This window comes from Dreissena polymorpha, chromosome 10 (assembly GCF_020536995.1).
Source record: "Dreissena polymorpha isolate Duluth1 chromosome 10, UMN_Dpol_1.0, whole genome shotgun sequence".
NCBI classification, from domain to species: Eukaryota; Metazoa; Mollusca; class Bivalvia; order Myida; family Dreissenidae; genus Dreissena; species Dreissena polymorpha.
The window spans coordinates 29,151,817-29,166,555 of record NC_068364.1 but is presented as its reverse complement, the minus strand read 5'-3'; the positions used below and the strand labels follow the sequence as shown (position 1 = coordinate 29,166,555).

At 37.3% G+C, this 14,739-nt stretch overlaps 1 protein-coding gene across 2 annotated transcripts in view; it reads left to right on the top strand.

The window, feature by feature from the left end:
- The window catches only part of LOC127846945 (cilia- and flagella-associated protein 65-like), a 97,928-nt gene that overhangs the window by 18,981 nt on the left and 64,208 nt on the right, over nt 1-14,739 (top strand). For both annotated transcript variants that reach the window (XM_052378379.1, XM_052378378.1), the window contains 13 exons: nt 1,211-1,303; nt 2,187-2,322; nt 3,013-3,098; nt 3,602-3,728; nt 4,542-4,710; nt 7,436-7,574; nt 9,079-9,218; nt 10,082-10,166; nt 10,810-10,968; nt 12,418-12,583; nt 13,272-13,400; nt 13,526-13,679; nt 14,261-14,458. In XM_052378379.1, coding sequence (XP_052234339.1) covers nt 1,211-1,303; nt 2,187-2,322; nt 3,013-3,098; nt 3,602-3,728; nt 4,542-4,710; nt 7,436-7,574; nt 9,079-9,218; nt 10,082-10,166; nt 10,810-10,968; nt 12,418-12,583; nt 13,272-13,400; nt 13,526-13,679; nt 14,261-14,458 — 1,781 coding nt within the window. The remainder of the gene's footprint in view (nt 1-1,210; nt 1,304-2,186; nt 2,323-3,012; nt 3,099-3,601; nt 3,729-4,541; nt 4,711-7,435; nt 7,575-9,078; nt 9,219-10,081; nt 10,167-10,809; nt 10,969-12,417; nt 12,584-13,271; nt 13,401-13,525; nt 13,680-14,260; nt 14,459-14,739) is intronic.

The window sequence follows — 14,739 nt, the reverse complement described above, 5'->3', positions numbered from 1 at the left end:
CTCCAATTGTATTTTTCGTTTAAAAGTAGTCTCTTCAATGCAAAAATCCAGTTTATGCGGAAAGTGATGTTCCTCAGTAGCCTGCGTGGACTGCGTAGGCTAACCTGGTAGTCAATTTACGCAAATGTATTTAGCCCCATTTTCCTAGAGGAAAGTTCATATGCATGTTCTTCTTGCTAGGGGAAAACTTTGATTTTTTGCATGACTTCTACAATCTCTTCCCAAGTTGGTTTGAGCTGTTTGTATGAACCAATTGCTATAATTTACAATATGAAAGTATCTGTGGACGAAAGGTCGCTGTGGTGTAGTAGATATGGTGTCCGCCTAGCGACTGAGAGGTCACGGGTTCGATCCCCACTGTTGGAGCATTCTTTAGATCTCCCCCATAGACACCAAGTACTGGTTCTAGTCTCAGGAAACAGACTTGAGAGCATTTCAAATCAGCCTAAGGGTTTCTATGCAATTGAGCTAAAAGAAATAGGTTAAAACTTACTTAAGTACCCTTGAAAAAAGTACTGAATCTTGAAGCTTGTTTAATTAAGGCATTTTCACTTGCAAATTGTTGATAGCATGTCACTTTAAACAGGATGATATTGTATCATAAAATCACCAAGTTACTGGCACATTGTTGATGGCACATTGCGTTCTGTGTTTATAAACATGTATGGACATTTGTTTTGCTTTTTAATGAAATAAACCTCAAAATATTTAAGTATGGCTAAACAATTGCACTCAGGGCTTATTGTAGTCCTGGCTAAAAGTACGGTTGTATGTTGCACACAATTTGACCATTTGGAATATTTTCAGATAATTTTCAAGATACATGTATTAGGTGTTTTTCATCGCAAAATTTGGAAAGTTTAGTGGTGTATTGGATTTTGAAAATTTCTTTTTAGAGTACCATGTTTACATAAATGACAAACGCTGTAAGTGAAATGAGCTGCTCTCTGGGAAAATGGGGCTTAACACATGAGCATAAAGTGTCATCCCAGATTAGCCTGTGCAGTCCGCATACACGAATCGGGGACGACTCATTCCGCTTTTATTGTATTTTTCGTTTAAAGGAAGTCTTTTCTAAGGAAAAATCCAGTTGAGGTGGAAAGTGTTGTCCCTCATTAGTCTGTATGGACTGCACAGGCTAATCTGGGACAATACTTTGCACACATGCATTCAGCCCAGTTTTCACAGACTGGGGCCTAAATGTTTTCAGATTGGCACAGTGGAGAACCCATCAGAACATCCCCTGCACCAAGTTCCCCCGATGGATGAATACTTCAATGACGGATTCCACTCTGATATCATTGTAAGTGTCTCTTGTGTAGTTTGTATAAGCCTCACTCTAGGAAAATGGGGCTTAATGCATGTGCATAAAGTGTGGGACCAGATTAGCCTGTGCAGTGTGCACAGGCTTATCAGGGATGACACTTTATGCTTGTTTATGGAATGTTTTGTTTAAAGAAGTCTCTTTTAAAGTCTCTTAAACACAATTCATGTCTAGGTGAAAAGTGTTGTCCCTGATTAGCCTGTGAAGACTGCACAGGCTTATCTGGGATGACAATGACACACATGCATTTAGCCCAGTTTTCCAGAGCACGGCCCCTAAACAGTCTTCATGCTAACCCAAAGGCCTGAATCCTTTGGTGAGTAAAAAGGGAATGTGGCAGGTAAATTTTTTTATGTATATAATAGGGCAAGTAGCCGATTTTATACGTTGACATGGTAATTCTGGCAGGTGCCCTTAAAAAAATAGTAGACTGTAAGAAAACACCAAGTGATTTGTAATCCAATTTATCTTTAATAAATCTGCAAAATACAAATACAGAAAATTGTTTGTTAAAAGCTTCACTATTCTATTATTGCACAAAGGGATTTTATTCTTCTTTTCTTGCATTCGAGTCAAAACATTAATTGTTATTTTTATTTTTATTTGAAAACAGAGAAAAGACATTTGAGCACTTGAAGACAAATTTTAATTAAGAGCAAATGCTACTGTAACTATTTTGTAAATATGTTGATTTTACATTTATTCAATATAAGTAAATCCTTCATTTGTTTAACTTTTGTTTCCAAGCATTTCAGAATTTTGTGCCGAACTTACTATTTTGTTGTTATGTTGCTTTAAAATTTATTTACTTTAACCATAAGCATATTCTCCATTTTATTATTTTTGTTTCCAAACATTTCAGAATTTTGTGCCACATGTGAGCACAGACGTGAATGTTGTGGATTTTGGAAACTGCCAGAACCTTCGTGTGATTGAAGACCGAAATGTTACGCTGACCAATCACACTAAAGGAAAAATTACCGTACAATGGATGGGAGGTAATACAATTAATTTGAGCCTCTTTCTGGGACAACAGGGTTTAATGCATGTGCGTAAAGTGTTGTCCTAGATTAGCCTGTGTAGTCTGAACTGGCTTATCAGGGAAAACGCTTTTGGCTTGTATGGTATTGTTTGTTCAAAGGCAGTCTCCTCTTTGCAAAAAAACAATTTAGGTGGAAAGTGTCCTCCCTGATTAGCCTGTGCAGACTGGACAGAGAAATCTGGGACAACACTTTATGAGCATACATTAAGCCCCGTTTTCCTATAGTGCAGCTCAATAGATTTTTAAAGACAAAGTGATGCTAAATGAGAGAATGACACAGGGTTACTGCGAGATACTTACATTAACATAACTTTGTTTGAAGTGAATAAAAAACTGAACACATGTCTTGTATTTACATGTTTGTTAATTGCGGAACATGAAAACTTTGAATAAACCCTGAAATCAGAAGGTCAGTGGTGTAGTAATTACAGAAAAAATCCTTTACAAAGTTTGTTCAAATATTATTATTGTAATCAAAACTTTCCACGCCCTGGAGATTTCAAGATTAAAAGGGACTTTATTAGCAAATAACTTGGGAAAAATCTCCAAAAACCGAATAAACAACATTATTATGGTGAGTAATTTAGGTCCATTTTGGCCCTCTTGTTTCTTACTTTGCACTGATATATATCTTATTATGTTACAGGTGCTGAGAAAACCTTCACCGTCACCCCAGATGTGATTGACATTCCACCCCTGAAATCTTGTGCCTTCCAAATTAAATTTAAACCAGTAAGTATTTCCTGAAAGATGGAGAGAATTTTTACTTCTATTTGTTTTTTTTTTCAGTTATTTGTTAATAGGCTTAGTGGCATTTGAATTGGGAAAATTAGTATTACTATATTCTGTGAAACAACATTTTCATCGTTTGGATGTAAAATTATTATCCTATTAAGGCTACACAATGCTGTTACATTGATTTTGAACATGTACAATTCCTGTTGTCATAAACATCTAAATAAGTCTAGAATCTTGTGTATTGCAGGCAAAAAGGTTAAAATTAATTATTTATTTTATAACAATTAAAATGTAAACATGGTTTGTGGCCTCAATAAGTGCATAAAATAATGTTAGTAAATTTTGACATTCTTAATGCATGGTTGTGAATTAGCATGTAGTCAAGTCTAAGTGAAACTTGTATTAGCAGATGACCCCAAATAATTGCCCCTAACATGGGAAAGAAGCAACCCCACAGCCATAACACCCCTGGGTTACATTTGTGGTTTTTGTTTTAGAATGCTCCTAACCAGTTTTTCGGAGCCGAGCTCGAATGCTATGCCTTCTACAAGAGTCTGCGAGACTACAAGTTGGTGGAAGACAGCACCCACTGCCCGCCCTGGTGTGTCACCCTCAACTGTGCAGGTATGCGCATGTGCAGTCTCACCTTCTATCATTGCTGGAACAGAATTTTGAAGGCCTTTGCAAACAGTTTGGATCCAGATGAGACGCCACAGAAAGTGGCGTCTAATCAGATTCCAAACTGTTTGCTATTCTGATAGTATTCTTTGGAAAAAAAATCGAAGAAATGCTTATTTTAGAAATTCCACAGACGCCATTTTGGCAGACGACAAATTTCCCAGCATGCAAAGGGTTTAACTTCTATACTGTATTTTGTAATGTATAGCGGGCCCCCATGTATTACGAGCACCCTGTTTTTTTTAATTCCAAAATGAAAAAAAAAGTTCTCTAGTAAAAAAACTAGCAAATCAGACCAAAAATGTCCACCATTTTACTATTGCACAGTCAAATAATCCCGGTTATTAAAATTTAGCCTCAGGCAAGCATGTTTGTATTCATTCCTTTTATTTGAGCTTCGCTTTGGAAAAATGGGGCTTAAAGCATTAAGCACAATGTCATGGTCTGTTAAAAAAAATTGTTGCTGTTGTTGCAATCTTTGAACTAGGTTAAGTGATAATTAAACAGCATTTTCATTACAAATGTGTAACAATTAGCAGATAACATTTCCAAAAATGACAATATAGGATATCACAACTTTTTAGGCTGTTTGTTAGACAAGTGTATATGAATGACTGGTAAATTAGAGTTAAAGCCAGTAAAACCTGATTCAGGACAATAAAATGCTGTTCCGGCCAGTCATAATCCAAAGGTGACAGTTCTTGGTGGTTTAAAAGGTTTTATGTCTTCAGTAACCCTTAAAATGCTTTTGTAAATCAGGTCAAACATTCATGCCAAACAACGAGACATTCCTGCCCCGCTACACGCTGGACGCAGCCAAGCTCGTTTTCCCTGCCGTGAACGCAAAGGAGGCCACGTACCGAACCCTGCTGATGAGGAACACCGCGTCCACTCCGATACTGTTTGACATAGAGAAGGATCCCTCGAGGTAACCTTTTGATTTTTGCACTAGTTCATTTTATCAGGGATTCTCCTGGCTCCAAATTTTCTTAAGCAAAGGTTATCTCACCAAGGCAAAAACCCTTGTCATTATTGCCACTGCAGGTGGTTTTATAATGATTTTTTCATCCCATCAGTAATTTCTTCGGGCAAAGTTGTCAATTTGTAGCTAATAGCTAATGGCAAATGGCAGAATAAGTCCTGGTTAGGATATTCTAAATTATGTTCATGTTTTTACGACATGCCTATTGCTTAAGCGTATGAGATGGCATTATAGAGTGTTGAGTTACTGCAAAGCACATAAAAACATGTAAAATATGGTTTCTCCATTTAATCAAGATCTAAAGCTTGGGAAAAAAACAGTACTCGGAAAGATCTTGAGAACACTTCCTTGAGTAGGGATCATATGAGTTTGTAAAATGTAAATGAATTAAATAATGTTGCTGAAAGAAGCTTTGTATGTCTGATCCCATGTCTATTGTTGTTGTTTTTGGAAACTCGGTGAATACTTGTTTTTTCGGCTGATATGCATGTGGTACATATAAAATTGACCAAAATCCATCGGTTTTGTATTATCATTCAAATTAGGATGACCTCAAATCTTTTGCCAGTATGGGAGTATTCATGCAACACAAGTAAATGTATCAGTAAAAAGTTGTTTGTGACTTAGTGCTCAGTGATGTCACGGTACCGAACTTAAGAGGGATTGGTGGAAAGATGTGTGGCGGCCCGGTTAGCTCAGTCGGTATAGCACTCGCCCTGTAAGCGAGGTGTCCCGGTTTTGAGTCCCGGACTGGCTGCACACTTTTCACCACCCGGCAGCAATTTGGTACAGTGACATTCGGAATAAGATCTGCTGCCTCAACTTTGGGATATAATAGGAAAAGATCTAGAGTGAAAAAGCATGTTACTTCTTTACTTGAATGTGTTTACGATGCGTGTTAAACACAGAGATATTAGAAACATATTAAATTCACATTAACTGCATGTTTTAATGTGCATTTAATACACTTAAGTTTTTTATGCTCCCCCAAAATTCATTTTGGGGGGAGCATATTGTCGCCGCTTCGTCCGTCGGTGTGTCCGTGCGTGCACAATTTTTGTCTGGGCTATTTCTCAGCAACTAAGGACCGGAATTCAATGAAACTTTATGGGAAGCTTCACTACTAAGAGGAGATGTGCATATGATCAGCGGGTTCTGGTCGGATGAATTTTCACAGAGTTAAGGCCCTTTTAAATTTTCCATAACTGTACATATAGTGCAATTCTTGTCAGGGCTATTTCTCAGCAACTTATGACCGGAATTCAATGAAACCTTATGGGAAGCTTCACTACCAAGAGGCAATATGCATATGATCAGCGGGTTCTGGTCGGATGATTTTTCACAGAGTTATGGCCCTTTGAAATTTCCATTAACTGTACATATAGTGCACTTCTTGTCCGGGCTATTTCTCAGCAACTAATGACTGGAATTCAATGAAGCTTTATGAGAAGCTTCACTACCAAGAGGAGATGTGCATATGATCAGCGGGTTCTGGTCGGATGATTTTTCACAGAGTTATGGCCCTTTGAAATTTTCCATTGTACATATAGTACAATTCTTGTCCAACCTATTCTCAGCAACTTATCACGGGAATTCAATGAAACTTAATGGGAAGCTTCACTACCAACAGGAGATGTGCATATTATCAGCCGGTTCTCGTCGGATAATTTTTCACAGAGTTATGGCCCTTTGAAATTTTTCATTGTACATATAGTGCAATTCTTGTCCGAGCTATTTCTCAGCAACTTATCACTGGAATTCAATGAAACTTTATGGGAAGCTTCACTACCAACAGGAGATGTGCATATAATCAGCCGGTTATGGTCGGAGGATTTGTCACAGAGTTATGGCCCATTGAAATTGTCTATAAACTGTACATATATTGCAATTCTTGTCCGGGCTATTTCTCCCCAACTACTGACTGGACTTCAATGAAGCTTTATGGGAAGCTTAACTACCTTGAGGAGATGCGCATGTTATTAGTGGGTTCTGGTTAGATGATTTATTTAGAGAGTTAAGGCTCTTTGAACTTTTTAAGTTGCTAAACCATCCATTGTGTTATTTTGTCCAAAGTTATGCCCCTCAAGATGTTTCATTTTATCTGAATATATAGTGCAATATTGTGACCAAAAAACCTTTGGGGAGCATCACCCGTCTCCGACGGTTTCTTGTTTTCTGTACTTTATCATCGTTTTTTTTTACTAGAAAGTGTATTAATGCATTTAATTTTATACTTAAAACACACTTTAAGTAAACTCAAGTGTACTTATAAACATTAAAGTGAATTTTTTAACAGGAGTAATACACTTGTAACACATATCAATGTATTTATTGAGGACAAATGCACAAAGCTTTCACACTTTTTTTCGGTTAAAAGTTTGTTTTGTCTGCATTTATTACATGCTCATTTAATGTGCATTGAACGCAGAAAAAATATGGTGTCAATATGGCTGCATTATATAAACTATAAACTCCTGTCCTTAATGCTTTTTCTCTGCTGCCGCTCTGGATTTGTTAACACAAACCATGTAAACCTTTCTCTACAAACTGTATAATTGATGTTACCTGTGGTGTTTCCAGCACATTCTCTGTGAAACCCTCGAAGGCATTGCTGGAAGGTGAACCTTCCTCTACAAACTGTATTATTGATTTTAACCCTTGGTGTTTCCAGCACATTCTCTGTGAAACCCTCGAAGGCATTGCTGAAAGGTGAACAGCAGGTGTTTGTTGTGAAAATCCTTCCCAAGGAGGTGAAGACGTACAAACACAAGCTGACCATGCGACTGAATGACAACGAGAAATACAACAAGGTGGGTTACCATGACAATCAAAAATACAACAAGGTGGGTTACCGTGACAATGAGAAATACAACAAGGTGGGTTACCACCTTCTAATGAATACTAAAATACCATACTCAGATTAGCCTCATTCTGGGTAATGCATGTGCTGAAAGTGTCATCCCATGGGACTTTTATATTAGTGTTTGCAGTCCAAACAGGCTTATCAGGAACCACATTTTCCGCCTACACTGGTTAATTGTGTAGGAGAGACTTTCTTTTAATGAACAAGTCCATAAAGAGAAAGTGTTGACCCTGATTTGCCTGTGCCAACTGCACAGGCTAATATAGAAAGACTTAAAACATGCATGCATTTAGCCCAGTTACCCCAGAAGGCGACTCAAATGATTTTTTATACCGGTATGCATTAACCTGACTTTCATGAACATAATTTCTGATGACAATACAACAAAATAATGTAATACTGTCACACTGGGTTGTAGCCTATTGTAATACTGTCACACTGGGTTATAGCCTATCGTAAGGCTATGTAATACTATCACACTGGGTTGTAGCCTATTGTAAGGCTATGTAATACTGTCACACTGGGTTATAGCCTATTGTAAGGCTATGTAATACTGTCACACTGGGTTGTAGCCTATCGTAAGGCTATTTAATACTATCACACTGGGTTGTAGCCTATTGTAAGGCTATGTAATACTGTCACACTGGGTTATAGCCTATTGTAAGGCTATGTAATACTGTCACACTGGGTTATAGCCTATTGTAAGGCTATGTAATACTATCACACTGGTTTGTAGCCTATTGTAAGGCTATGTAATACTATCACACTGGGTTGTAGCCTATTGTAAGGCTATTTAATACTATCACACTGGGTTATAGCCTATCGTAAGGCTATGTAATACTGTCACACTGGGTTGTAGCCTATCGTAAGGCTATGTAATACTATCACACTGGGTTGTAGCCTATTGTATGGCTATGTGATACTATCACACTGGGTTATAGCCTATTGTAAGGCTATGTAATACTGTCACACTGGGTTATAGCCTATCGTAAGGCTATGTAATACTATCACACTGGGTTGTAGCCTATCGTAAGGCTATGTAATACTGTCACACTGGGTTATAGCCTATCGTAAGGCTATGTAATACTGTCACAGTGGGTTGTAGCCTATTGTAAGGCTATTCAGATGCTTCAGAGTGAGATAGAGAATAAGAATCAGCGTGATTCAGATAGTATTTCAGTGGTTATTTTTCCATGTTTAATACAGAAAACAGAATGTTAGCAATGGCTGACTTAAAACTAAAATCATTAAGATAACACTTTACGCCTAAACTGGATTTTTGCCAAGAAAAGACTTGCTTAAAACAAAAAATACTTTAACAATGACAGTGTCATCCCTTATAAGCCTGTGTGGACTTCACAGGCTAATCTAAGATGACACTACACGCACATGCATTAAGCCCCATTTTATAGAGGGCAGCTCTAATATCCTATATCCTATATTTATTACAGGAGCTGGAGTTGGTTGGTTCTGCAGAGGCCCCGCTAGTTCTTCTCGATACCCAGGGAGAAATCTTCTTCAAACCAACGTGCGTTGGAACATCATCCAAGCGCACATACATGATCAAGAATGTGTCTCGGATTCCTTTGAGGTAATGGATTGGTAGTCAATGTCATAAAGATGTTCTCAACTTCTCAGGAAAAATCTTATGTCAGTTTCTTACAATTTTTTTTAATTACTCAAGTTTCTGGCTATTCCATGTGTAGATACTTTCCCTTAAAATGTTATAAACAAGTAAACATTGCTTAAAAAGTTAATATTATTGTATATTTTATGTATTTAATTTATTGTAATGTTATATATTGCATCAATTTGTTAGAAGAAAACATTGGTTTTGGTTTTTCCATGTATACATATTTTTACTTTAAAATGTTATAAACAAGTCAATATTGCTAAAACAATTATTATTATTGTATATTGTATGTATTGAATGTTATATATTGCATCAATTTGTTAGAACTGATTGGTTTTGGCTATTCGATGTGTAGATATTTTTACTTTTAAATACTATAAACAAGTAAATATTGCTAAAACAATTAACATTATTGTATATTGTATGTATTTTATATTGATTGTATGTTATATATGGCATCAAGAAGAAAACATTGGGCTTCACTTTGAATAATGGATCTGATGTTTTCACTTAAGAAGAACTTAAGTTAAGATTTCCCTAAGAAGCTTTATAAATGCTGGCCCAGATATCTATTCAGTTAATATTTGAAACTTTAGTGCAGTCAGCACAGGCTTATCATGGCTGACATTTTCCGCTTTTGTGGAATTTTTCATTTAAAGGATGTCTCTTCTTAGTGAAAACGCAGTTCAGGCGGAAAGTTTCGTCCCTCATTTGAGTGGGCAAACTGCACAGGCTAATCTGGGATGACACTATGCCTATGCATTAAGCCCTGTTTTGCCATGCTGGGCTCATTGTATCATGTTTTCTATTCTGTTCCACAGGTTTGAGTGGAAGCTGAGGTTTGCAGACAAGAACCTACTGTCAGTTGTCCCAGAGGCGGGTATAATTCAGCCTAATGAATCACAGGTGTGTTTCTAGAGACCTTTTTAGTTTTAGAATATCAATACATTTAATTTCATAGATAATTGACCTACTTTTATTTGCAATGTGCAGTTCCTTTCAGTGGTAGTTATGATAATCATGGTCATGGTGATGATGGTTTTGCTGCTGCTGATGATAATTTTGTTGCTGGTGCTGCTGCTGATGATGATTATGGTGGTGGTGATGATGATGATGATGATGATGATGATGATGATGATGATGATGATGATGATGATGATGATGATGATGATGATGATGATTAACAAAACTAAAGAATTTGAACAGTTTTGTTTGGAAAAAAAAATCCTACACTGTGTACTGTGATTGATACCGTAGGATTTAATCTTTGAAGGCATTGTTATAACTCCAATAGGTGAAAGTGAGTTATGGAATGATGTTCTAATAGTGTAGTGGATGTGGTTTCCGCCCTATGACCTGGAGGTCACGGTTCAGATCCCCACTGTGGTTGCCTTCTTCAGACGTCCCCTAAAGACACCTAGTACTGGTTCTACCCAGGAAAAAGTGAATTGAGAGCATTTCAATAAGCCATATGTTTTTAATGCAATCAAGCCAAAATATTAAGGTTTAAATTAAAAACTAATTATGAAATCCTTTTTTATTCTGCCAGTCCCAGATTTGGTCATTTGTACCAAAGCAAGAACAGAAGTACGTGATGAAACCAGCCCTGGTAGTTTGGGGTCAGGGACTGAGTTCCACGTCCTCAGGAGGCAAGAAGAAGCAGTTTGATGTTCGAGCGGTCGGTGAGGGATCCATCGGTGATATTAAGGTGGGTGGATTGAGAAATGAACCTTGCTCTGGGAAAACAGGGTTTAATGCATGTCCCAGATTAGCCTGTGTAGTCTGCACAGGCTTATCAGGTTTCACATTTTCCATGTACACTGGATTTTTGTTCAGAATAGACTTTTTGAAACAAAATATTCTATAAAAGCAGTATTTGTCAGCTGTGTACTGCACAGACTTATCAGAGCTGTCATATAGCCACATGTCAGGATAAAATATAGTTTATTAGATAATAAGAGTACAAGACAAAATTAAAAATCTTCCCACAAACTTAATTATTTTTAAAAACAAAAATCAATCTGCCTTTAAGTTTCTTATTGCATCAAATTTATACACATCTGGCTGTTTACAATATTCACTTGGTTTTCATAATTATGATGCATGTTATTTACTTCATGTACACAATCTAAAATTAACCGTTTTATATAATGGAAATTAAAAAAAATAAATCGTATATCAATGTATATCTTTTATGACCCAGATCCAATAATAAGGGGGTATATTGTGTTTGGCCTGTCTGTCTGTCTGTTGTTGTATATGTGTGTCTGTCCCAAAACTTTAACCATTCTAATACAAAAAAACTCTTGGGTCTATGTTCTGTAAACTTCACATGTGCATGAATCTAATTGAGATCTACTATCAAGCATGGTTTTAAGTCACTAGCTCAAAGGTCAAGGTCACTGTGACCTTTATATTCAAAATATAACCTTGTTTCTAAAATAGCTGACGTGTGGCTTCAAAGCACAGTAGGGGGCATTGTGTTTCACAAACACAGCTCTTGTTGAATCTGCAAGATCATATTTTTGAAATATAAGGGTATGATTATTAAAGAATTTTATGAGAAATCGTTCATAAACAGATTTGATAAAACCCTGCAAATATGATAGAATTTCATTAGAAATGTGTTGTCATGTATTGTTCCACAAAAAAATTGCAATAATTTTGAGAATTATACGAGACATTTGTTCTCATCTTTTTTTGCACATGCAAGGTTAAATTATAAAAGATTTTTTTTTTAGCTCTGCGTTTTTGGAGAAAACCTGAGGTATTGTCATAGCCAGCTCGTCGTCGACGTCTGACGTCCGCGTCCTGCTAAAACCTTAACATTTTGTTAAGGTTTGGAACATTGGCTCTAAAATCAAATGGCTTCAACCTGCAACTTTGAAACTTCATATGTAGATGCACCTTGATGAGTTCTACACACCACACCCATTTTTGGGTCACTAGGTCAAAGGTCAAGGTCACTGTGACCTGTAAAATAATATATATTATGACAAGCTTTCATTTATTCAAAACTGTACCTGTAGCCAAGCGTGGCATCCGTTATGCGGTGCTCTTGATTTAATTGTGTTCTGATTGTTTTTAACACAAAAATTCTTCAATGAGTAGTGATTATGAAGGAAAATTATGTGCAATGCGTCAACTTGCTTTGCAGGCGGAGGAAGGCTACCTAGACTTTGGTGACGTGATCGTCGGCAGCTCGGCCTCGAAGCACATCACGCTCTTTAACAACAGCAGCTGCAGTCTGCACTACCGACTCTCCATTGACCAGACCCTGGATGGACCGTATCCAGAGGAAATGACAAGGACCGATAAAATTGGTAAAACTGCGAGCTGTGATCTGTGAAAACTGGGCTTAATGCATGTGCCTAAAGTGTCATCCCAGATTTGCCTGTGTATATGCTATGGCTAATCTGGGACAACACTTTTTGCTTTTATGGTATTTTTTATTTAAAAGAATTTTCTTCTAAGGGAAAATCCAGATAAGGCGGAAAGTGTCATCCATGATTATAGCCTGTGCATACTACAAAGGCTAATCTGGGACGACACTTAACATCAATGCATTAAGCCCTGTTTTCCCAGAATGAGGCTCATTTCTTTTACATGTTGTATGCCTCCCCTTTTCCACCCTCATCACAGTAGAGGAGTGTATACTAGATTCACCATGGACATCTGTCTGTCTGTAGACATAAACCTGAAGAAGAATGCTTTTCATTCGAACTTACAGTTATTGTTCGTTATTGTATAAAGATGTGCATATGCAAACGTTGTTATTGTGCATACAAATTTGCTGTAGTTATTTATGACCCTTTTTCAACTGATAATTTTTTTTTATTGTGTGCTTGAATTAGTTCCTGCATTAGTATTTCTGAGATTTCTTGACAACAGGCCCAACATGTTGCTTACAGACATAATATAATTTTTTGGACAATAGCATTCAACATTTCACTGGCATAAAATAAAGAAAATGATTAAAGAATTTTTTTTACTATTTGCTGCTGCTTTCAGGACTCGAACTGGACAGAATGGAGGGCATTATACCAGCGCGCTCTCGACAGATCATCTCCGCGATGGTTCGACCAATCAGACGAGTGACGTACCAGTTCGCCATTTCGTACCAGCTTATAACCCCAGAAGGTGTGCATTTGCTGTTGATAAGTTTGAACCTATTAATTTAAGCTAGCTTTCATATTTTCTGGGAATACCCTATAATTCTATTTTTAGACGTCTTATTGGAATACCCTATAATTCTATTTTTTTAGATGTCTCCAGTGCCTCCACCCAGGAACCCCAGCATCTGTGTCACATTCTTGTTACGGGGGTTTTCCCAACCATGTCCATCACAGATGCCCGCTGCTTTGGAAGTGCTGTTGGCATCAGCAAGAAGCAGCTGTGGTCACTTTTCTCCTTGGACAAGTAAATGCTCCTTCCCCCTACAAAAAAAGTGTTTTGCATAGTTTAAGTATATTTTAATTGTATGCATGAGAGTAACTGGCATTCATGCAAATAAGTAATATAAATTAGCCGAAGATTACACATTTTTGGTCCAATGAAATATTTACTTTAAACCTATTTATATAAGCTTGATTGTATCAAAATCCTAGGGCTTATTGAGAGCCGCTTTATGGGTAGAACCAGTACTTCGTATCTTTGGGTGACATCTTAAAGACGCTCTTACAATTAAAGAAAAATCCAGTCTAGGCTAAAAGTGTCGTCCCAGATGAGCCTGTGTTGACTGCACAGGCTCATGTAGGACGACACTTTACACTCATGTATTAAGACCATTTATATAGAGTGCGGCCCATTTGTTGAATGCCCAATTATTAACACTGATAACCATATATAACCATTTATAAACCTTGAAAAATAGCAAATTTGTTGAATGCCCAATTATTAACACTGATAAGAACATATAATCATATATAAACTTTGAAAAATAACAACAAATTTGTTTAATGCCCAATTACAAAGACTGATAATCATATATTACCATTTAGCCTCAACGTTTGTCTGGACTCAGACCCGTCGGCCCGGGAGCTCATGTACAGCGTGCAGACTCGACACAGCCACCAGCGCCGCGCGCCTGTATACACGCGCGCCATCATGGACTTCAACTTCAGCGCTGCGCCACTGGGTAGCGAGGCGTGCTTTGTGAACCTGATGTTTGAGAATACGGGCACTGTTGCAACAGAATGGTACGGCATTTGTTGTTACTTCAAACATATGTATTTAGCTGGAAACACATCAAATGCCTTGGTTAATTGTTTATAAAGAGAACAGTCCCCAAATGGGGATCGAACCTGGCTCAACCTGATAGCACTTTGAACACCATATCCACTACACCATTTAGATTTCTAATTTGTTTTTTACTGGTCTCTGATTCAATTATGCCCTGAATTAAGCCATAATGCTGTTTTTCTTATCCATGACCCATCCAAAATACATATGTTTGCCAGGGCCTTCCAGTTCCCAAGTG